Source organism: Coturnix japonica, chromosome 35 (assembly GCF_054131305.1).
Source record: "Coturnix japonica strain WE chromosome 35, WE-NBRP24, whole genome shotgun sequence".
Lineage (NCBI taxonomy): Eukaryota > Metazoa > Chordata > Aves > Galliformes > Phasianidae > Coturnix > Coturnix japonica.
In genome coordinates, this window is record NC_140697.1 from 54,323 (window position 1) to 78,035 (window position 23,713).

General features: G+C 48.9%; 2 protein-coding genes and 2 long non-coding RNA genes across 17 annotated transcripts; 2 read left to right on the plus strand and 2 right to left on the minus strand.

The window, feature by feature from the left end:
• The first annotated feature begins 3 nt into the window (after positions 1-3).
• On the plus strand, positions 4-6,936 carry LOC146755171 (uncharacterized). The gene is made up of 3 exons (XM_085526318.1): positions 4-113; positions 861-1,879; positions 6,619-6,936. Exon 2 carries the CDS (start codon positions 909-911, stop codon positions 1,767-1,769), a length of 861 nt encoding a protein of 286 aa, XP_085382444.1. The 5' UTR covers positions 4-113; positions 861-908; the 3' UTR covers positions 1,770-1,879; positions 6,619-6,936.
• On the minus strand, positions 1,865-6,712 carry LOC146755172 (uncharacterized). The gene is made up of 2 exons (XR_014938377.1): positions 6,581-6,712; positions 1,865-2,307 (listed from the first exon to the last, which is right to left on the minus strand). It is a non-coding gene; the product is annotated as an uncharacterized LOC146755172 (long non-coding RNA).
• Positions 2,301-23,713, plus strand: LOC146755173 (class II histocompatibility antigen, B-L beta chain-like). 14 transcript variants are annotated; one of them, XR_014938375.1, is made up of 9 exons: positions 6,827-7,390; positions 7,939-8,037; positions 9,150-9,218; positions 9,552-9,611; positions 10,404-10,475; positions 10,835-10,927; positions 11,061-11,171; positions 11,479-11,626; positions 11,915-12,913. XR_014938375.1 is itself a non-coding variant. In XM_085526315.1 (8 exons), the coding sequence occupies exons 4-8, from the start codon at positions 10,472-10,474 to the stop codon at positions 12,030-12,032; spliced, it is 474 nt and encodes a 157-aa protein (XP_085382441.1). In that variant the 5' UTR covers positions 8,582-8,717; positions 9,150-9,218; positions 9,552-9,611; positions 10,404-10,471; the 3' UTR covers positions 12,033-12,913. The 14 variants fall into 14 exon arrangements, 10 of the variants coding, with proteins under 10 accessions (XP_085382441.1, XP_085382442.1, XP_085382435.1 ...); XR_014938374.1 differs by lacking the exons at positions 10,404-10,475; positions 11,915-12,913 and adding an exon at positions 15,357-15,469 and having other exon boundaries at positions 2,301-7,390; XR_014938373.1 differs by lacking the exon at positions 10,404-10,475 and having other exon boundaries at positions 2,301-7,390.
• Positions 8,530-14,460, minus strand: LOC146755174 (uncharacterized). Its single transcript, XR_014938378.1, has 2 exons — positions 12,979-14,460; positions 8,530-10,770 (listed from the first exon to the last, which is right to left on the minus strand). It is a non-coding gene; the product is annotated as an uncharacterized LOC146755174 (long non-coding RNA).

A 23,713-nucleotide genomic window follows, 5' to 3' on the forward strand; every position in this document is an offset into this window, starting at 1 on the left:
AATCGCAGGGCGATGAAGCGGTCGGCTTCACGTCTCTCCCTTGACATGGTGCAGTGCAGGTTTTCCCCCGTTTCCTTGTTGGTCTTCCCAACCTGTGGCCTTTCAGCCAACCCGTAAGTGCTGGTGACAGGCTGTGAGCATCTCCTTGCTCTCTGAGGACTGACAGAAAGAAACCAGAGGAGGGGAAGCAGCCCGGCAGGAAGAAGGGTGTCCCGTGCTCAGCCCCTTGAGTTGGCCTCTCTTCCCTGAGGGCTCTTTCAGCTTCTGATGGATGCACCGTGTGTTGCTGTTTGCCCTGGGAAGCCCAGCTGCACGCTGGCAGCCGTGGCCTGTGCATCAGCCTCCCCTTGAGGCCCAAGGAGTTGTTTGTTTTTATGTATTCACTATTGGTGTGGCATTTTGTTGTTTTGTTCTGCTTTGAGATCAAGGGGTAATTTAACACCGTTGGAAGTCATTGGGGTTCAGGAGTAGCACATGTAGAATTTTGATCATGCAGCAAGTTGTGATTTCTACTGTGTTAAAGAACTGGCACACACATATACGCCTGCAGCCGGAGCTTGATTGACTCTCGTCAATACGGCCTTCCAAAGCCCGGCCCTGGGGAGTTGTCCAAAAATTTTCCAACCTTTTGTATTACCTAAGTTTATTTTAAACAGACAAGGAGGAGTAATCTCTTAAAGGCTTTTTTAAAGGCATTGGACTAGGTTTTGATTATCACGTCTCAGGAAGCTTCTGCATTCCACCTAGTGCTAATGTGATACATCAAGAGCAGATGACACAAGAGATTCAGGCCTTGCTGCCAGTCTTTTACGAATCAGAACTTTGTTTCATGTTGCCAGATATTGTGGTTTCCTTTTCAGGGGATTCCTTTGCTGTATAATAAGAAGGCCGAGGGCATCCTGGCCTGCATGGGAAACAGTGTTGCCAGCAGGAGCAGAGAGGTGATTGTCCCCCTGTTGTCAGCACTGATGAGGCCGCAGCTCGAGTGCTGTGTTCAGTTTTGGGCCCCTCAGTGCAAGAAAGACATCGAGGCCCTGGAACGCGTTCAGAGGAGGGCAACAAAGCTGGTGAGGGGTCTGGAGCACAGGCCGTATGAGGAGCGGCTGAGGGAGCTGGGATTGTTCAGCCTGGAGAAGAGGAGGCTCAGGGGAGACCTCATTGCTCTCTCTAACTTCCTGAAGGGAGGCTGTAGTGAGCTGGGGCTCGGCCTCTTCTCTCGTGTCATTAATGATAGGACCAGAGGGAATGGCTTCAAGCTGCGACAGGGGAGATTCAGGCTGGACACTACGAGGTATTACTGCTCAGAAAGGGTGGCCAGGCACTGGAATGGACACAGGGAGGTGGTGAAGGGAAGGGGACGAGGGCGAGGAAGGAAGGAAGGGGAGGGGAAGGTAAAGGAAGGAAAGCGAGAGGAAAGACACGAAATGAGACGTGAATTTTGGGTCCTTTTCCGGCAGCCGCCCCCCCCCAACAGGCCCCAGCCCGGCCTGAGCCACGTGACAGTGCCAGTGCCAGTGACAGGAAGTGCTTCCTGCAGGCGGCGGAGAGCACTTCCGGGCCATGGCGGCATGGCGGCCATGAGCGGGGCCGGGAGGAGCGGGCTCTGTGCTGCGAACGGGGTCGGGCCTCGGGGCGGGGGCACGGAGGGGCTGTCGGGGGAGGAGCTCGCGGCGCTGCCGGCACCCAGAGGCGGCTCCCGGGCGGCTCCACGGTCTCGCTGTGCTGCGGAGTCACCCGGCCGGCCCCAAAAGCCTGGAGGCAGAGCCTGAGCCGGCCCCGGCCCGGATCGTGTGGTGCGGCTCCGGCCGTGCTGGGCTGTGCGGCAGGAAGATGACTTGCGGAATCAAACTCTATAACCCAAAGATGGGTTCTAAAGCAGGTATGTTTATTCCAGCGTTGCGCAGCGCCGGGTGCAAGCGGGAGAGCTCCACCAAACTTGCACACCGTAAGGAGAAAAGTGTGTTACAGATATAGGTTAAGCTAATACGTAATCAATAGTCTCCTCCTCAGTTTGATTACATATTCATTACATTCCCTAGGACCCCATTCCCCGCGACCCTTGCCGTTGTTTTGGGGTGAAATTCTTCTTCTGTTTTCTTCTTGGTGTTATCTGCTGGTATCGTTCTCCCATGTCAGCATCATCTTGCCCGGGGGTATCTAATCCTTCTTCTTGTCAGAGGTCTCCGGACAATTTCTTCTAGCAGGCTTTTACCTGCTAGATTCTTAATGGGTCTCAAAATAGGCTCCACTCTCTACCTTTTGTCTCAGCTCATGTCTCTTCCAAACCCCATATTCTCTTCTGGTATCCTGGCACAGACACAAAAAGCATCTTATAACAACACAAGTAAAATACACCAAGAGTAGCAAGGTGATGCAGACTAAGAAAAACTGTTTTAGTCATCCTAAATTTGGCAACTAGTAAGTTTATCCCATGGTCCAGAGAAAACTATTCCCCAATCGGTGTTATCCCTGCCTACTCCATGTTGCAATGCAACTTTGGATAAACAGGATACCTCCTCTTGTATTGTCCATCAGGCATCTGCAGCAGCATCCTGAATTGTTTCTAAGGTTACAGAAATTTTCATACAGCGATACCCCCCCTTTTCTTGGGAGTTCTGTGAAATCAATTTGCCACTGTTTCCCTGGAAGGCCCTTTCCCGTGATGCGCACTTGTGCTCTGTTCCTGGTACTGGTACTGTACTTTGTAGTGTTGGTTTGCCCAATATATTCTCTTATCTTCCCTTATAACCAATTTCCATAAAATACTAAAGGGCATAACTGTGTGTCCATTTGGGCATGCACCCATCTGTCAGCTTGCTCTCTTCCTTTCTAAATCATTAATTGGACTCCTGTTCTCTTTAGAATATTTTACAGGTTTTGACTTGGCTTCAGAGATTTTAAGTTTACCGTCTGGAATTGAAGCCCTCTTCAACTGCCTGTTCTGCCACCTGATCTATCATCTGATTTTCTGTTTCCTGTACAGTGTTACATTTCTGATGTCCTTTACAACATATAATAGCCATTGATAGATTTACATCAGGCTGTTTTCCTTGTGTGTGAGCAATCCTTGCTCTTTTCAGATGGTACTATGAGCGTGTGGCACCCAAACACATATTTGTCCATATGATGAAAGCTCTTGTCAAGGTAGTTATTTCAGTCTTCTGAGGGGAAGTCCCCACAGCTGGTGGTTGTGCTTCGATTACCTGGTCAGTAGCAGTTACTGCATGTCCTGCCTTACAGTCTCCTTGTCTCATAAAACTGCGGCTGCTGGTAAACCAGGTGTCTTCTGCATCTTCTAAGGGTTTGTCCTTCAAGTTCGACTGACCGGCTGGAATGTGCAGCTTCAGTTGTTTCAAAGCAGTCATGTAATACTGGTTCTCCGGGAGTTCCACTAAGGAAAGATACTGGGTTGACAATATTAGTCACAATTATTTCTACATCACCCTGCTTTACCAGGATGGCCTGGTATTTCAGGAGTCTTTGGGGTGAGAACCAATGAACCAGTGTCCCCCTTTCTGTCACCAATACGGTAAACACTGTATGAGATATTAAAACTGGTATCCTTTGGCCCAGTGTAGATTTATGGGCTTCTTGAATATTGAGCACTAGTGCAGCCACTGCCCTCAGGCACCCTGGCCATCCATGGTCAGCACCCTCCTGTCATTCCTGGGAACGTATGGAGTTCCTTGACAGTTTGCAGCTCAGGGGCTTAGCAGATGGCTTCTTTCTTGGCAGTCCTTAAGGTTCTAAGTCCAGCTGTAATTTCTGAGTTATTTGTGCTTTCTGTAAACCAAGAGACTCAGCAAACTCTCAGTCTATTATACACAGTCCTTTTGTCACTGTGGCATCCACATGCTCCAGTGAAGTTCCACCCTAGGATGGAGGATCCCAGGTCTCAGGCTCACGAGTTGACCGGTTCTCAAAAATCATTAAGCTGTTCTCACAACCCTGGGTAACACTGTCCAGGTTAACTGAGTCTCTTCTCCCTCTATTAGGGCTTTCCTATTCAAAGGCAAATAACCTTAGGCTTCCTTTGGCCAAACCAGGCAGAAGAGACATCCCTCAAATCCAGAAGGTAAACTCCACCTATTCATTCCTTAACTTGGTTGATAAAGTGCATGGATTTTCCATCACTGAGTGTATCCATTCAACGATTCCATTACTTGCCCTCATGTCTTCTACCAAACTAAAGCACTTGCTATCCGAAAATTTAGCAAATTGTCAAAATTGGAGTTTTGTATTTGGATTCCCATTCAATTAGTAATTCAAACTCAAAAAAATTATCTATTATTTCTTTTATCCTTCTACAGTCACATATCCTCAAAGGGCACCACTTTACCCTGACTGGGTGAGCTCTTGCTTTTAACTTGTATTAGGGCTTAATTTTTGGCCCTGATGCCCACACCCCTACGTGTGTCTTATTTGAGTTTGCTGTGGCTCCTGGGGGTATAACATTGTTTTTCCCAGTTTGTGTTAATAGTCAGACTTACAAATCTTAATCAGCCAATATTGTTTGACCCTTAGCTCCAGTTTTATTAATTTTCTTGCCAGGGTAAGGTACAGGTACAAGGATTCCTGTATTCCTACTTGTTTTCTTAGCTTATATTTAATTAATTCCAAAAGTAAGCCTTTTCTTGTTGGGCAGTAGCACCTACTACTGTTACAAAACCATCTGTGGGTAGTAAGAAGCTCCCATATCCATCAGAAAATGAACTACTTTATCCTGCTTCCCTAGCTGCAGTTTCATCGGTGTATCTGCTAGGGTAAACTTCCCAAGTTCTCATTGTTCAGCTCTGCAATCAGAGACAATTCCTTCTCACTCAGCTTGGTCGGATTTCTCTACCAGTGTCCCATTGCAGTTTGTACACTGCTTTCATTCCAGCGGGGCAGAGCCCTCCCTGGGCTCCTCAAGCCTCCCTCCCCCCCTTCCTCGTGGGGGATCCCTGGGTCCTATGGCCCTACTCTAGCACCACAGCAGTAACAGCTGTTATTATTCTCAATTTCCTGAACATCTCTGATTCCCAATCAGGTGTTTGTTTTGTTTTTTGTTGTTGTTGTTGTTTGTTTGTTTTCTTCTTATTGTACACCTCTCTTCAGACCTGACATCCCTGTTTTTATTTTTGCCTTCCTCAACCTGTGTCCTTCCCAAACTTTCTCACTTTCCAAACTCTAATCACTACATTTCACCTCCTCTCCAGAGCCATCCAGTGCTGCCCAGATTTCAGATTTCCCAGATCTCTGCACATGAAGGCTATTCTCACTTCCAGTGCTCTGTCCTCTCCACCTTCCCCTTTGCTGTTTACAGCAGCAGTCTCTGACCCTGGCTCCCTCTCCCACTCTGAGAGTTCTGATTGCAGGGGAACGGTGCGGGGGGGTTGTTCTCATGCCAGCACAGATAAACTCACTTTCTCTTTAACCCTTTTTCCTCTGTACCCTATTCCACTATTTGTACCCTCAGTTACACTTCCACGTACCCTCAACTATACTTCCGTATGCCATTAACAACTACACTTTCTTATACCAGCAAAACAGTGTGTCCCATTCCCTCAAAACCCACAAATCAAACAACACAGTTCTTCAGTTTCCATAAACACCCTTACTACCGTATAACTTTCCCTTAGCAATCCATATCGTTCAGTTATAAACCTCTCGCCACAGAGCCAGCACTGACTGACCCACCTCCCTTACACCTCTTCGCAGGCAGAACACAGTATCACATAAATGGGTTGATACTCATTCCACACGGCCATCCCTCTATATGTTCATTGTCCCTATCCTCTAGCTTATACATCAACCACCACTGATTACAATATTTAATCAGGATTTTTTTCGGCTCAGGGTTCCTCCTGGTTCCCCAGCGATATCTCGCCAATGTGCCAGTATACACCCCAGGGGTGAGCGCGCAGGGACCTCTTTGCTCTGTGATTTTCCCATCATAACTTAATATAGACCACCGTATTCTTTTATAAGTAAAACCACTTCTGACACAACAGCATTGTTATGACTTATGACCACATACTTTACAACAACCGGTAATTAATAATACAAAATAAACACGTATTAAAACAAAGACAAACAAGTATTGGAGACAACTTTCGCTTCGTCCTTTCCTGGGAACCGTGGGTCAGGACTCCGCACTCGCCCCGCAGCTGTGCTGCATCTCACTCACACCACGCTCACATGACAAACAAATTCAAACAAAATTACATTTTCATATATCATTTGTTAAGCTTAACCAAAGATGTTAAGAACACCGGTGCTAGTTGTTGACTTAGGTCACCTATATAGACAGTGCTGTACGATACCAATTATCCCAGGATTACCCAAATCACCCTGTACAAGAGAGCAGAAAAGCTCTGCCCAATTAGCAATCACCTGAATGTGAGCAATAGCTCTTTTACCATGCGTACGACTTACTGGCCCCTTTGTAGGCACTCCCTAGGGAGTCCTCCTAACCCAGCCGGCAACCTAACCAAATCTGTGAGCTCACATCCCTGGGGGGAGCACGTCGACTCCACTGTGCCCTGCGTAGGACGTCTCCTCACGACTTATGGGTCCCCCGTTTCCCAGTTTCACATACCTTATCCGCCGATAGATGGTTCTTGTCTCCTCCTGCAGTGATCAGATGAGGGAGGGGAGTCCTTCCGAGAAATCTCAGGGTGCGCCAAAGGCGTCCCCCTTCTCAGCTGGTCCTGCAGCCGAACAGAGAGGGTCCCATCTGGGGTGCCAAACTGACTTGCGGAATCAAACTCTATAATCCAAAGATGGGTTATAAAGCAGGTATGTTTATTCCAGCGTTGTGCAGCGCCGGGTGCAAGCGGGAGAGCTCCACCAAACTTGCACACCGTAAGGAGAAAAGTGTGTTACAGATATAGGTCAAGCTAATACATAATCAATAGTCTCCTCCTCAGTTTGATTACATATTCATTACATTCCCTATGACCCCATTCCCTCATTCCCCTGACCCCATTCCCCGCAACCCTTGCCGTTGTTTTGGGGTGAAATTCTTCTGTTTTCTTCTTGGTGTTATCTGCTGTTATCGTTCTCCCATGTCAGCATCATCTTGCCCGGGGGTATCTAATCCTTCTTGTGAGAGGCCTCTGGACAATTTCTTCTTATCTTTATTGCCCTCTTCTCTGGTTTTATTTTGACTAAGTGTCTGTAATTCCCCCTATCCCTGCACTTTTAAATGTAAACTATCTGCAGTTACCCTTTGTCTTGGTTTCTGTGAAGTTCCCCTTTCCCTTTCTATAGCAAAGTGTTACCTTGCCTCCATTTTGGGGCTTTGCTCACTCTTCAAAGAGGAAGACGGCCGTTCGTTTGCCGGCTGCTCACTGGCTGTAAGATCCGGGTGGTGCCGAGGCCCGGTTAAGAAACGGCGTGGATGAAGGTTTGTACGGATGGAGTGGGTCTGGATTGCAGTGAGCGGGACAAGTCCGGGCTGCGGTTTGGCGTGGTTGTGTTGGTAGCTTTGAAGGGCTGCCTTCATAGGGTGGAGGGAGGGAGAGGGAGGGAGCTTTGAACAGTGCGGGCAGTCAGGAGCACATCTCGTTTCTGCCTGCTGTGTTGGCGCTGCCGTAAGTCTTTGGGTCCGCAGGGAGGCTCTCCCTGGGGGTGTCCCGATTCGAAGGCAGGATTCAATCCCGCCGCAGCCCGTCCATGGCAGGCAAACGCTTCTCTCCTCTGCTCTTGGGACTCAGCAGTGCCAGGGGTTTCACAGCGCGCGTGTTGCAGTGGCTGGCAGCCTCCGTGTGTTTCTCTATTGCATACAGGATCCCATGGTGGAGCCGCGTCAGAAGCAGACGTTGGTGTCTTGTGGCAGGAGCAAGGGCAGTGGAAGCGCTGCCCAGGGCAGGGCGGTGGTGACTGCCATGAGAGCGGAGGTCTGATGCCATCTGCGAGGGATGGGATTTGCATCCGGTGGCTTTTCCGTTGCAGAATGTCCAGCAGCAGAGCGTGAGTGGCCGTGAAATGAAGCTGGGCCCCAGGAGAGCCGCCTGGAGCTGCGTCACGAGCTTCGTGCGTGGCCAGCGCAAGGTAGGTGTGCCTTACTGTAAGCGTGCGCTGAAGCAGTGTTGGTTAAGCACGGCTCACTCCTCTGTCTGCAACAGATGGGCTTTCTGCGCGCTTTATTGCTGTGGCCGTAGAATTCCCTCTTTCTTACCATCTGATCTGTGAAGGCTTTTGTGTGGGAAGGTTTTGAGGAATGAGGGAGTAGAAATTGCTTTAGTCACGAGTCATCTGGAAAGGTTTCACAGAAACGGTGACATTTGCAGAAGGAACGTATTGGCATTGGCAGTTGTGCCAAATACTCACTGGGATGGAGAGGAGGGAGTACCTGCAGAAGACCGTTCTCTTCTGGTTTTGAGGAAGCCGGGCAGAGCTCAGATTGCAGCTTAAGCAATGTTCTTTTGTCACACTCTGTGTCCTGTGTTGCATTCCCCAGAGTTTCATCTCTCCTTTCGATTCCAGTTCTCCTGACAGGTTAGGCTTGAATTCAGCATAATATCTGCTTCTCCCTGGGTTCAGGTTCTTTGGGTCTCCTGCCTGCTTTTCTCCCTTTTCTTAATGGTGAGTGGAGTTTTTTTTTTCTTTACCACAGAGCAAAGATTCGTGATTAACAGAAACAAATATGGAACATATTAGATGAATACAGCTCTGCATTTTTTTCTTCCTCCAAATACCAGGGGTTTGCTGTGCTCTCATTAATATCATCAGTGAGTAGATGCTGCCTTCTGTTGGAGCCTAAAATGCTTTCTGGAGCATGCTCTTCATCCTGGGGGTGTCCTAGGGGAGAACTCGGAAGATGTGTGCTGGGAAAAGCATGAGCATTTATGCTCCAGCTGCCTGATGCTCCCCATAGAAAAATCCCGGTTCCCAACAGAGACCCCCAGCTGTAGCCCAGATGGGTTCAGGCACCTTTTCTTTGTATGCTCTTCCACGCGGTCCCGGAGGGGTGCTGCACGTGGCCAGGAGGCAGCATTTGTAAAGCTGCTGAGTGCCAGGCTCCAGGTCACCCTGGCCCCTCCATAGCTTTGGCAATCAAGGCCTGAGTCTCCCATCCCGTTACCTGGCCCCTTCCCTGTCACTAAGGGAGAGGAAGATCAGAGCATGCAATGGGAACATCCCTCTTCTGTTCTTTATTCTAGATGATGATATTGGTATTCCTCCAGACGACTGGAAGGAGACTGCTTTTGTGCCTCAGGGGAAACTCCAAGGTAAGTTGTGTCTGTTTCCTTGGAAGTCGAAAAATTAGTGCTGTAATAGCTTATTTGGGTACGTAAGGACCTCCAAAGGTCTTTCAAGTCTCTTTGTGCTTTGAAGGTCGTACACAGATCAGTCATTAGTACTTTTTTACTTGGAGAATTGTAACATTTCAGTGGGAAGGCGGCCCTTGCCAATCTTTGCTCCTATACCTTTGCTGTTTGGGCCATGTCATTCCCTGACCTGCAGCCAGTCCTCACAGGTCACTGCAGGAAAAAAAACAAAGCAGACCCCAGTGCGCAGTGGAAGCTCTCCTCACCTGTGTCTGATCACTCTTGTGCCTGCAGGCCCCTTTGGTGCATTTCCAGAGCAAAGTCGTGTCCCTGAGCCTGGGGTGGATGCCAGAGGTAAGTCACCAGTCTTCATCTCATGATCTTTGCTCAAATTTGGCCGTGGAAGTTCAGGAGGGGTTCATCTTTTCACTGCCTGGTGATTTCTTCTCCATGAGAAGCTTGGGTAGTCACTGTTTCTTGGGTGCTGCATGCTCCCAGCATCCCATTGACTTTGTCTCCGTACATCAGAGATCTCCCCACTAAGAAAACCTTGAGGGGCCAAATGTTCTTCTATGCCTTCTCTGAAGATTGTTTTACATGGCCTGGAGAGAGTATCTGGAAAGCTGCTGAGTGCCAGCCAACTGCCCACCTGGCCTCTCTGCAGCTTTGCAGCTTTTGACCCAGGTCTGGGTGCCATGTCATCACCTGAGCCCCTTCCAGTCACTGCAGGTCCCTAAGGAAGAGAGAAATCACAGCATACCATGGCACCCAAACAGCAGCACCCTGGCACATGAGTGGCAGGCCCAGCTGCCCCCAGGCATCAACACCAGGAGATGTTTTTCATCGATGCTGTGCCTATAAGCAGTGCCTTGCCAAAGCCTCAGCACAATCCAGCCTGTGAGCCTCAGGGCAATCCCAAAGGAAAGGGCCTTTAGATCTTGCCCTTCCTCTTCTACCCCCTTCCATTCTCCAGGCAGTTCTACACACGGTTTCTTTTTGGACTGTCACGGTGCCACTGCAGGCACCCAACAACTGTTTGCCAGATGCTTCTGTGTGGCAGGGAGAGGAGAGTGCTGTGGAGCAGTGCTGTCATTCCAGTCTAAACAGGTGTCTGACAGGAGCTGCTCTGTCTGTGTTTGTTGACAGCTCCTCATGGAGTTGAATGGCATCCAGTTTCCCAGCTGAGCTCCAGGACAGAAGTCCCAGCGATTCGAATGGGTACGTCATGAGATTTTAGTTCCTTTGAGAGATGCCAGCTCACAGTCCTAATGTCAGCCAGGCATGTCTGCAGGTGTGAGTGAGAATGCACACCTGTGTGTGTGTGCCCTGCCCTCGCACAATGCCCTGGTCCCATTCAGTGATGCCGTTATGCGTTTATGTAAGTTGCGGTGTGTGGTGAAAAGTTCTCATTCTTTGGTTGCAGAAGTGCCTCCAGGGAAGGCCGTGCTAAATCCTTAGTTGTGCTGGACCCCCACAGGCATCCCAGGGGTGGCTGTTGTCGTTCCTGGCTTCACTGAAAAGACCATTCAGTTTAATACCTTGTTTGTCTGAAAGTTATCTTAATGCTTTCTGTTTAGGTCCTGAGAAACAAAAAGAGGCCCTGGAAACAGGAAAACATCTGCAGACACTGCCCCCTCTGCTAGTGAAAATAATGAAGGACAAAGCACGTGGTAGGTGTATTTCCATCTGTTCCCTGAAAGACTTGTGAAGCTGAATTTCTAGAAATACATGTGGAGAAACTGTACCATCTTCCTGATGAGAAACAGTTACTTACAGTCCCACTCTCTTACCTCCTTTCTAAAGAGACAGGTGGAGCACCTATGCGCTGGCTTGCATTTCAGAACGGCAGAGTTCGCACACTGACTGTCCCCCTGAGAGTAAAAGAGGCCATGCAGACAGCAACTGTCACTCCAGGTAAGGGCCGCTCATAGTGGCTTCATGGTTAGAGGTTGCTCCCCTCCCACTGCAGCCAGTTCCCAGGGACTTAGGAACTTTGTCCTTTTGGGAACTAGGCCACCAGAACCACATTCAGCAGATAAGGAGAGGAAACAGGACCCTCCATAGTACCTCCTGTGCACAGTCCCCGCATTCCAGAGCTTGCTGTGCTTCCCCTGAGCCACCAGGCACAACAGCAGCCCGGAGCGGGATCCTTCCTGTGGTTGTTCTTGTCCATGTCACTCAAAGCAGCAGCTGGTGAAACAGATCCACATTGTTTTTCCAGGTGCGGATGGTGAGGAACATGCAAATGCCGCAGTAGATAATTTTATCGAGAAGTACTGCCTGGGATTCAGTGTAGCTATCTTCGTTACCACGCTGATGGCAATGTTTTCGTGCTATCGTCTTATCCGGCAACGCAGGCAGATAAACCAGTGAGTTCTTGTTCACCCCCACCCCCACCCTGCCCCCCTCTTTACTATAGGGCTCCTGTGAGCCAGGAGGCATTTCTAGTTAAAGCAGCATAGAGAAGCCAGTTAGTTGTTGCCTAACACTGTCTGAGATTGATGCTGTCAGACATTTAACTGGCCTCGCCATTCCTGCTGCATGTTCTTACTGCTGGGCCTGAGACAGGCCGGGAGCTGAGGGTGGCTCTATCATGCACTGTGAGGAAGGAGAGCAGGGGGTTCTCCTGTGCCCTCAGCACGTTTCTCTCTCTGTAGGCGCCTTGCTGAAGATGCTGTATTCCTGTGTCTTGCTCATGCTTGGACAAACAGGATGCTTGCCTCGAGGCGCCAGATAGAAAAGACGGGGCACGAACAACCGGTGCCTGTGCAGTGACGATCTGCCCACCAGCCACAGAGCACCACCAGAGCAGCCCCTGCCAGGCCTGATGGATGTAGGGCTCGGCTGCCCCCACTGCAGCCCCCGTAGCCCACCAGCCCAGGCTCCATGGCCCCCGGGAAGTACATCAGGCCCAGCAGCCCCTATCCACCCTGGGCATCAACACCTCTTTCAGGGGACAGGAGGGACCCAGCTGGTTTGGAAGCTTGCAGTCATCGGCTGGCACCCAAACAGCAGCACCATGGCATCAACACCACCCTCCTGTCCCCCACCACCATCCTTCAGGGGTTGACAGTGGCTCCCTCAGAGCGTCACCCGCGGGCAGCCACTGCCTCAGGGAAGCTTGAGAGGCCCGTCAGCCCCCAGCACCATCTCTGCCCTCACCCTCCCCTCCACCATCCATCAGGGGATGGAAGTGACCCCAGCAGAGTATAGACCTGGGAACATCATCCAACAGACAGACGACCATTGCCTGGGGGAAGCCAACTGGCCCAGCAGCCCCCTGCCTCCCCCAGGAACTGTCACCAACCTCCCACTTCCCTTCACCATCCTTCAGAAGGATGGAGCAGCCCCCGCAGGGTGTCAGTTTGAGGGCATCATCCGATGAGAAGTATGACAGGCCCAGCAGCCCCAAGATCCCCCCAGCACCACCTCTCTCTTCATGCCCCTCTCCACCATTGGTCAGGGGGTGGGAGCATCATCACTGGTCAACACAACAGGGGCTTCTTTCTTTAACATCCTTATTACACCTTCTGAACTGAGTATAGCTTTTCTACAAAAATTCTCAGCACCACAAATGATCATATTCAAAACATCTATAACTATATGGAATATAGATATTGTAAATTAATTCAATAAAATTCAACAACAAAACAAAATAACCAAGAAGCTGCTTCCTTCAAAAGGCAGAGTATTCTGACGAGGAGAAAACAGCAATACTAACCTCACGTCACGGTGTTGCCATCAGGGCTCAAGCTCAGGCAGCCAGCTGACCAGGGCAGAATTTGTGTTAGATGCTGCTCAGCGACAACACCCAGAATGAAGTAGCAAGGATGTGAAGTGTAGGAGACTACTTGCACTTATCACATTCTGTCTGCTGTAACAGCACTACTCAAAGATTTCTAATCAGGCCAAGATCTTTGTGAAGCAGCAGTTTGTTCATTACTGCCATCATGGGCGCACACCCCTACTGACTGTCGGGCAGGGCTGCAGTGGGGAACGCCCTCCACACGCAGCCCTGGGCAGGCAAGGGCTGTCGGTGCACAGTGCCACAGGCTCTTTGCCATCTGCCCACATATGGGCTGGCTTTGCACTGCCAGGCACATTGTCTTGCCTGGGCATTGCAGGTCCTTGCTTGGTGGTATGCAGAGACAATGGGGCCAATCCTTGATGGTTTTGCAGCTTGTTCCCACTTTGAAGTGGAGGTTTGGCAGGAAGGTCAGGAGACACAGCTGGGATGGCTGTGCAACAGCATGCAAATGGTACCAGTTTGACAAGGGATGTGTTGGGCCTGTCCTCCAGCCCCCTCCATCCTATGCAGAATGCCACTCCCAGCAGCACAGGTGCCATTTTGGAATCTTCCCCATGGCACAGCTGTCATAATTCCCCCCTTTTCTTCTTTATACTCTGTTGATTTCTGCAATTCTTTTCTAAGGTACAATCCTATGTACATATCTTCCTCACTCTCTTCATTCTCCAGTTCTTCTAGTACCATCATTTTGTCCAAGTATGGTGATGGCCCTATTGGCATTTGCTTTGTTAGTGCTGTCTCAGTCAGTCATTTAGCTTGGAGAAGAGCAGTTTGTTCTGAATTGCCTTGACCTGTTAACAGACCATCTCTTTGACCTGACTTCGAGTGGAAGCAGTTTTTCATTATAATTCACTGTGTTTGAAGTAGCGTAACAGTGTATGCAACGCTAGGCTTTGGAAAGTCACAGAGCTGCGTGTCATCAACAGAAGTGACAAATCACATCATGCTGATTAATGGCATTACCTGAAGGAAGATAGTGACATGACATTGCATTAAATGGGATCAAGAACCTTAAGGGCATCCTATGATAACGTCTGTATTGGGCAGAGGACGAATCTCCTTTCAGTGCAGTCATCTGCTTGTTAAAACAAGACTTAGGTCTAGTCAAGGAAGACCTAGTCTAACATGCTGTACAATGCAAGGATGTGTTATGATGTTATACTGCACCATCAACACTGCTAACTGTGCCTTTCTGATAACCAGTGCTAAAACTACCAAATTGACTCCATTAATAAATCATTAAAAAGCTCAGATGAGCTGCTTGTATGCTACAGCATGACTGGCACCTCAGAGGATTTCCCAGTAGAAAGGATTTGTCACTTAATACAGTCTGAGTAGGTGAAATTGCCTCTGCTATACATTTAGTGTTGTCGGACCTGAAGGCAAAAGGTCAGCGTGCTGGGACAAACAGCCACACACCAATCTGGTTAAATATAGCTGCGTCCATTTATTGCACGAAAAGCCATACTTTTATAGCAGACAGACGAGGGCGTCCAAAAAATCACACACCCTAATTGGAGGAAAGCTACTGCAATAACAACCCTAAAACCCCCCTTCAAAGTCTTGAGCCATTCATTCTTATCCTAGAGGTGTCCTTGTTTCTCATACTGTTTATCCTACTCCGCAGCTGCTGCTCTGTGAAGTCCTTATCTTGATCCATGGCTGCTGCTCTGTAAAATTCTTCTTGTATTACCACATTTCCCCCCTTTTTATTAATTACCAAGCTAGTACCTATAGAATAACAACACTACTTATATTAATAACATAACCACTATAACTCAATCAAGACCTCGATTAACAATGCTCTAAAAGTGAAAAAAGAGACAAGTCAAACACAGCATAACAACATTACTGTTAAGACTACTAAAAAGAACAGACATGTTTGCTCTGCAACCTAAGTTTCTGCAACCTGGAAATAAATCCCTGAGGGTCCCATTGTGTTATTCTGTAACTAGTTAGGAAAAGTCTTCAACTTTCATATACTCTGATATATTGATTTTTAATGACCACTAAAATTTGTGCAGCAAATGCTTTTAGGATGCTCATAACCATGCTTTTGAGCTAATAATTGATTAATGATCACACAATTTTATGAGGTAGCACATCAAATAGAACCAGTTTTAGAGGAACAAATGTACTAGAGTATCACTAGGGGCATTATTACTTACTGACCCTTGAGAAACAGCAAACCGTGTTGGTGGTGGATGCGACAGGTAGTGCCAACAGGGTGTCCCCTGCTTCAAAGGGCACCTTTCCTCTCTCACTCACCACAGATTCTCTCCTGCATTCAGGGTCTGAAGGATTTCTTCCAGTTGTGCACCATATCCGTGTGGCCAGTGCGTGATACAGAGCCCAAGTGGAACACCCGCTTGGAAAATGAAATAAACTATCAAATTTAGTTCTATTTGCATGCACTTTTGTCTCAAGTGATGCATAGTCATATTTTAAAAATCCCAATTAGTTGGATGTAAGAGAGGTATTCATTCTATGATACAGGGTCATCCCTTTGCCTGGGATTCCTTTCCAGGTTTTGTCTTTGCAAATTAAGAAAAGCTAATTAATAGGCTGATAACATCATAACCAAGCAGTACTAATACATTAAAAAAGCTATTCCCATAGATTCTAGCACTGATTACATCAAGTCCTGTTTAATACACATTTGATCTATTACTAAAATAGAAGAAGCTCACAACAACCTGGATAATGCCTAAAACTCTAATTCTTGAGACTACATTGGTAACACAGAAAATCACACACTATGTCAAACCATTACTAATATTATCTATAACACAACAAATTACAAAGCAGTACCACTAAGTAAGAGGCACACAATCACAGTTATTATAAAGGCTGGATGCTATTTTCTGCCTTCAAATGAGACCAAACATATCATGCTGGAAACCACGTAGGGCCAGTCCCTGTGGAAATACGAGCATATCCACGACCCCAAGTTATCAGTGGTAGGGGACTGTCCCAAAGTCCTGTGGCCATATTCCAAGCATTAACCATAGGCTGTTCCTTTAGCATTAGGGAAGCCTCAAAATGACAATCCACATTAGCTGTATATGCACGATCACAATTCAAAAAATTCAGCACAAGCAAAGCCTTACATAATTTTTGTTGTGGTGTGCCTCCCATATTCCCCCTTTTTTGTTTAGTAAGAATGGATTTCAATGTTTGATGAGTGTGCTCAATGATAGTTTGTCCAGTGGGAGACTGAGCAGTGCCTGTAATATGTTTAACACCCCATTCTTGGAGGAAAGTTTGAGTGGCCAGTCCATCCTTGTCTTTACTGAAGTTATGTGCAGGCATGTCTGGGTGTATGCAGCCATGTCCGGGCATTTCCCTGTATGGGCACTGCATCTGGCCCTCATGTGAGTGCTCACCACCACAGTGTCAGAGATGAAGAATCCTGTCGCTTTTGGCTTTGCCCACACTAGTGAGGTCACTGTGAAGGGAAGACTGGGGGACTTAAGGGTCTCTCCACAACTACCCATCCCATAATCTCCTCTTTGTCAGTCAATCAAACCCCATCTCCCCCCATGTTATAACTCAGTGGTCACCTTGTGATCCCTTATTGCACTTCAAAGACCCAGCTGCTCCTGCTCACCTCCAAAAGCACTGACACTCTGGTGTGTACCTTGGGCCTGGCCATGGCCATGGTTGGCATCATCACAGGCACCGTTCTCAGTGTCAAGGTCACGCAGATGAATGGTGCCCATAGCCAGAGGAGCCTGCTGCAATGAGAGGGCAGCATCCCATGTGCCCTCATAGCCCCACATCCCCATCCTGACCCACACATCCCCTTCTGTGGGACCTGTCCTTGGGGTGCTTGGTCAGAGGAAAGGTGCTTGGAGACAGCCTGGCCCCACTGCTGACCTGTTTCACTGCAGTGTTTGTGGCCCTGTGCACCGGTGCTAGGAGGTCTGGGAGGTCCATGAGGGCAACTGCTGATGACCAAAAGGGACCATGGGAGAATGTGAAGTGTTTACAGTGGGATCTCAAGATGAGGGAAAATGGGGTAAGAATGGGGTGACAAAGAGGTGATTATGGGAGTATCTTGGGATACTCCCAAGTGACACCAGTGCGACTGTTGGGTGACCATGAAGTTACAATGAAGGAACCGGTGGTGCAGTGGTAGGAATGCTGCGTTGCAACACTGGGGCCCGGGTGTTTGAATCCCCCTGTGGTGCAAGTGGTAGAAGCGTCGCTCTGCAGCACAGAGGCTCGAATCCCGGGGGCTGGACTCGATGATCTCCAAGGTCCCTTCCAACCTGCACGAGACTGTGATACTGTGAACTATGGGGTGACCATGAAGAGACCATGGGCAGAATACTGTGTGGCCATGAATTAACCATGCAATGATACATGTATGACCATAGAGTGACCACAGACTGGAAAGGATGGGAAGAGCCTGGGGAGTGGTACAGGAAGCAACTGAGTGTCCCACAGAAAAATGATGGGGAGCAGTGAGCAGCAGGGCTGGGTGGTATCACTGGTCTATAGTGAGAGCGCTGCCTCACAGGGCTCCCTCTTATACTTGGCCACCATGAAGTACAGAAGGGGGTGGAGAAATTGAATGAAATAATGAAATGAAATGAAATGAAATGAAATGAAATGAAATGAAATGAAATGAAATGAAATGAAATGCTGTCTGCATCCCAATGCTGCCCTCCACATCTCCTTAATGGGCAGCTGCCCTTGAGTGCTGGAGCAGACATGGGGTGGCAAAAAAGATGAGCATGGTGAGAGCACTGGATGATCATGAGTTCACTATGAATGGACTGTGGGAACTGTGGATCAGTCAGGGGAGAGTGGTGTGAGCAAGAGGGCACTGGAGCAAATAGTGGGTGACACTGAGAAGACAATGGGCAGACAGTGGCATTTCTTTCAGGTGACCATGTGGAGATGACAGGAGAGATATGAGGAGAACATAGTGTGAGAATGGGATGATGAAGAAGTGACTGTGGCGTGAGTATGATGAAACCACGGGGTGACCACTGGATGACCACGGCAATGCCATGGAGGGACCGTGGGGCCATCCGTGGGGCTCAGCCAGTGGGTGGAGCCCTGCGAGTGACACGGCTGTTCCCAGGCAGAGCAGCAGCACTGAGCATTCCTCGGAGAAGACAGACACACGGATGCCAACACAGGATAGCGCTGTCGTGCCAGGGCTGATCGAAGTACCCTCAATGGAGATCTGCCTGGAAACGGCTGATGCCGCCCGGCCCAGGCACTCACTGCTTCAGAGCAGCGGCGCGGGCTGCCGGCGCCCTTCATCCTCCGACCGCAGCCATGGGGAGCGGCCGAGTCCTGGTGGCTGGGGCCGTGCTGGTGGCACTGGTGGCGCTGGGAGCACGGCTGGCCGCTAGCACGCGGCCCTCGGGTGAGTCACGGTGTGGGGATGCTGCGGGGTGGTCCCTCCCGGTGTCAGCCCCGTGCGCAGCGCTCGGAGCTCCGGCGCTCAGGACGCCGGCGCCAACGGCACCGCTGCTGTGGTGAGCGTGGGGGGGCCGGGACGGAGAGAGGATGGGACGGGGCTTTTGGGTCTTTCGAGGGGCATCTGGGCTCCCTGACAGTGCCCTCTCCCCGCAGCATTTTTCCAGTGGAGTGTAACAATTGAGTGCCACTTCCTCAATGGCACCGAACGGCTGAGGTTTCTGGTCAGGCACGTCTACAACCGGCAGCAGTACGTGCACTTTGACAGCGATGTTGGTCTCTTTGTGGCCGATGCAGTCCTGGGAGAGTCTTCTGCTAAATTCTTCAACAGCCAGCAGGACGTGCTGGAGAAGAACAGGGCTGCGGTGGAAATGCTCTGCAACTACAACTACGAGATAGTGGCCCCTTTGATGTTGAAGAAGAGAGGCGAGTTCATGCGTCCCCAGAGCTTGTTATAGGTGCAGCACTGTTGAGCACATGCAGTGCTCTCACAGCCTGTCCCCAACACTCTCCTCTCTCTCCCCCGGCAGAGCCCAAAGTGAGGATCTCTGCACTGCAGTCGGGCTCCCTTCCCCAAACCGACCGGCTGGCTTGCTATGTGACAGGCTTCTACCCGCCTGAGATTGAGGTGAAGTGGTTCCAGAACGGGCAGGAGGAGACAGAGAGTGTGGTGTCCACAGATGTGATCCAGAATGGGGACTGGACCTACCAGGTGCTGGTGGTGCTGGAGACCAGCCCAAGACATGGGGACAGCTATGTGTGCCAGGTGGAGCACGCCAGCCTGTGGCTGCCCATCACCCAGCTCTGGGGTAAGTCCCCAGCCCCTGTCCAGATGTGGGGGGAGCTTGACCTTCATAACCTGAGTCCCCCTTCCTGTCCCTGCAGAGCCCCTGGTGGATGAGGGCAGGAGCAAGCTGCTGATGGGTGTCGGGGGCATTGTGCTGGGGCTCATCTGCCTGGTGCTTGGTCTCTTCCTCTTCCTGCACAGTAAGAAAGGTGAGCAGTGGTGGTGGTGGTGGTGCGGGGAGACAGCAATGACAGTCAGGGTGAATGGATGGGGAGATGCTCTCAAAGTGCCTACAACTAGGTGGACAGAATAATGGACTGGCACTAATATAGCGATAACCATCTTCCAGCTTTATTATGCAAAATAAAAGAAAATAAAAAACCCACATTCCCTACAACAAGGTGTACATTCTTACTGTGCTAATCAAACACAGCTGAGACCTGATTACTCCCCTAGGCATCCAGTTCAGACTGGCTGTTGCCAGACTTCCTCATTAACTCCCATATGGGTCAGTTCAAGTAGCCTCTTGGTATACTGTGTTGCTCAGCTCCAGCTGCATCAAATCATGTGGCCCCATTCCATCAAAAAACATCTCCACAGGTCCCCCTTTTTCTTTTTGAGCAACCCACAATATTGATCACAATACAACAAACAACAATTATCAATAACAGAATCAACAGCATATGCAAACTCTCCTTGATTATGCCTCTGATTCAAGCCGGAATGTCTATAAACACTGAAGTCAACCACTGGTCTATAGGACTAATATTCCTTTAATTTTCCTCATGCACTTCTTAAGGTAACTAACTGACTTATAAATTGATTCACTGTGATCACTGGTTAACTTCCCTAAATAGCAAGGACCTCCTTCCACATTAGCCGAAATTCCCTGCCAAACTCTACTTCCACGTATTAGAAGCACATCTGAATTAAGAAAAAGTATGCCAATTAAACATGTCCAGAACAGATCAGTGGCTGATGCCATGGCTGAACAGAATTCCAGCATATTATTCACATCAGCCCAAATTACCCAGAGATTGGCCCAAGGGTCAATCCTATGAATCGCTGACACTCCTATCAGGAGGCCCAACAGGACCAGCATGGTGCCAGGGATGTGCTTTTGTCCATCACGCTGGGACCCACTGTGGCCCATGATTGATGGAAACACAGGCATAACCCTGTCCCATGAATAATAACGATACCAGAATCTGCGCTGTTGTCCTGAATACTCAGGAAATTGAGTGGTGATGATGATGATGATGATAATAATAATAATAATAATAATAATAATAATGAGTTTCTCCCGTGAGTCCTGTATTTCCAGATATTTCTCTATCTGCCCCTACAGGAGTTGATGGGCTCTTCTATGATAGCTTTCCCAGGTGGAGAGTGGGGTATCCCTGTAACATGCTCCACCCCCCATGATAAAAGGAACTGGAGTGTACCCAGGACTGTTATCGGTCTTTATTTGTTGTGGCACCCCCATTACAGCAAAGCATGCTGTGAGATGTTTGCACACGTGCAGCCCTCTTTCTCCAGAAAGAGCAATGGCCCACAGAAGCCCTGAATATGTGTCTATAGAGACATGCACATACTTCAGGCAACCAAAAGATGGTACAGGTGTGACATCTGTCTGCCATACTTCTAAAGCCTTTAGCCCCTGTGGTTTTATCCTGATACCAATCCTGGGATCGTGATGACTACATTGACCACATGCCTTAATTATCCCCACAACCTCTGCCTGTGTGAGGATGAATTGCCGCCAAAGCGCTCGATCATTCTGGTGAAACATCTCGTGGGAATGTCACGCCTTTTAACAGGGGGCTGTACTACAGCACTGACCAATGCATCAGCTCATGCATTTCCTTCACCTAACCCTCTATTCCATTGGTGACTTCGGATATGGATCATGAAACACTCCACTGTATGACAGTTAATTGCTGAGTGAGAAGCGCAAAATAACTCTTGAAGCCACGTGCTTTTCTCCTGATTAAGGAAGGCGCTTTCAATTCATTGCACAACCCCGGCTACATATAGCAAATCTGTGACTGTGTTGACCGGGTATTCAAGCCAAGTCAGCAATGTCCAATGAACAGCAGCCAATTCCTGTAACTGCAGTGAGTCCCCAGCTGCCCCCTAATCATGTGCAAACACCACATTTGTGGTGTGTGCCCCGGTGGCGCAGTGGTTAAGGATGCCGCCTTGCAACACTGGGGCCCGGAGTTCGAATCCCCCCTGTGGCGCAAGTGGTAGAAGTGCCGCTTTGCTACACAGAGGCTCGAATGCCGGGGGCTGGACTCGATGATCTCTAAGGTCCCTTCCAACCCGCACAAGACTATGATGATACTATGATGATACTATGATACCAGCAACCCCCTTCTTGCCAAGGGCAAGTGCCCCTATGAGACCATCTGCCTGCACCCATGAATACTGTGCTCCCTTTTACTAGTTTCTCCCTGACCTTCAGCCTGGCCACCCACGTGAGTCGTGAGGAAACCTGCCACAGTGTACCCTTCACCTGCCGCAAGTTCACTTGTCCTGTACAGCCTAATAAGCTCATCTGCAAAGGGGTAGAATTTCGAAGGCACCACTCAAAGTCCTCCTATGCTATCGGTATACTAATGGAGTTGGGCTCCCTGCCACTAACATCCACTATTCTGGTCATGCCTTTGCATATCAACTCTCCTGATGTCTCCATTTGGGTTTGCACAATACTACGAGGCTGAATCTGTGGGAAAACCCATTCCAAAACAGCCAGAAGGTGCTCTGCTGGAGCGTTGGGGGCAACCACGATACCTGCCGCAGGGCCAAAACCTGAAAACCCTGGAAAGAAACCTGGAGAACTAGGAAACTGCTTCCTTGCTTGAAATCCAATCCTGTCGTCAGTGGCACTTCCCAAACCTAGGGCCATTTTTCCCCCTTTTTGTTTTTGCCACTGACAAATGAGTGCAAAGGGAAGGGACTCATGATTAACTAGAACTAATTATAAGGTCTGCTCAGGATCATATATGGGCTTATGAGATCTACCTAGAAAATCCAGTGAACTATCTGCTGACTGGCTTCCAACTGCAGCCTGTATTCAGTTTTATACTGTTTATACTGTTTTATACAGTTTATATTGTTTTTCCCTTTCTGCTCATCCTGGCAGCATGTGTGCTGGCCTTCAGAATTAGAGTAAGACCTTCAGCTTTTAAACACTCTCTCATTTTTATTTATTAACTTCAATTCCAATTACATTGTATTATATTGTGTTACCTCGCATTCTGATATATTTTTTTAGTAACTTTGCTTTCCTTCTCAGACTGTTGCCACTGTTTTGATGTTAGGCCTGTCTCCCTACCCTTTTCCCTTTACCCCTTTTTCTTCTTCCCCTTTTCCCCTTTGCCCTTTTTCCTTTCCCCATTTTCCCTTTTCTGGCGTGTGGGTTCGTGGGTCCTCCTGCTGCATCAGTCATGGAACCAGGCTGAACCACTCTGTAAAATGCTGTCATGTACTGAAAGCGCTGATGGTGCTGCAGTACAGAACTATATTTGAAGCCCTTCCCACACTCAGTACTTAATGGGTCTCTCTCCTTTGTGTATGCGCTGGTGGCCCATGAGGTGGGAATTGGTTTTGAAGTTCTTTGGACAATCAGGGGACTTAAAGGGTCTCTCCTCTGAGTGAATGCGCTGATGGCAGGTGAGATGGGATTTCCATTTGAAGCTTTTTGTACAATCTGAACACTTGTACAGTCTCTTCACCGAGTATACACAGTGGTGGCTTACAAGGCTGGAATTCCTTTCAAGGATTTTTTCATTCTCAGCACTTGGGTTCTGCCTTTTCTCCTGACACATTTCCTTGCTCCCTGCATCTTCAGTCTGCTTTTGACCTGTTCTGGAGTCCAGGGAGATCCTCACAATCTCTCCTGGAGGGTTTCTCTGCTTTTGATTGTAAAGATAAGCAGAAGCAAGACAAGCAGGCTTTTTCAGGGGTGCTGTTTGAAGGAGCTGACCACTGCAAAAGGTGATAATAATTGTGGATATCAAAGAAGGCACCACTTCCTGCTCGTTTATCTGTTGGGCCAGGAGCGAAAAGAAGAAAAAAGAACAGAGAAATGGGGGATAAAAGGCCCCCATTAAACTAGAGACTTTGGAGACAAACTCCCAAAGACACTTTTGACACAGAATTCTCTGAGGGGAAAACCTCTTCAGAAGAACCTCTCGACCAGCTTGCTGTGGAGCTTCATGGTCTCCTCCCATCCCCCACAGTGATCAGACGAGTTCCTGAGATCAACGGACCTACTACATACCTTGGCTGGACCCACGGTGGTGGCTATCTCTTTTGCTCTCTACAGATACTCCTTGCTTATATTTCCCATCGCCCATCTTCCCTTCCCCATCTCCCTAAACGGCTAGGACTTATAATAAACTAGTCAGACCAACA

Coding starts and splice junctions, on each gene's coding strand:
- LOC146755171 (XM_085526318.1), top strand. CDS start 909: ATGGGAAACAGTGTTGCCAGCAGGAGCAGAGAGGTGATTGTCCCCCTG.
- LOC146755173 (XM_085526309.1), top strand. CDS start 18,283: ATGCCGCCCGGCCCAGGCACTCACTGCTTCAGAGCAGCGGCGCGGGCT. Junction 18,931..19,034: donor TTTGATGTTGAAGAAGAGAG/GCGAGTTCATGC, acceptor CTCCCCCGGCAG/AGCCCAAAGTGAGGATCTCT. Junction 19,314..19,389: donor GCCCATCACCCAGCTCTGGG/GTAAGTCCCCAG, acceptor CTGTCCCTGCAG/AGCCCCTGGTGGATGAGGGC.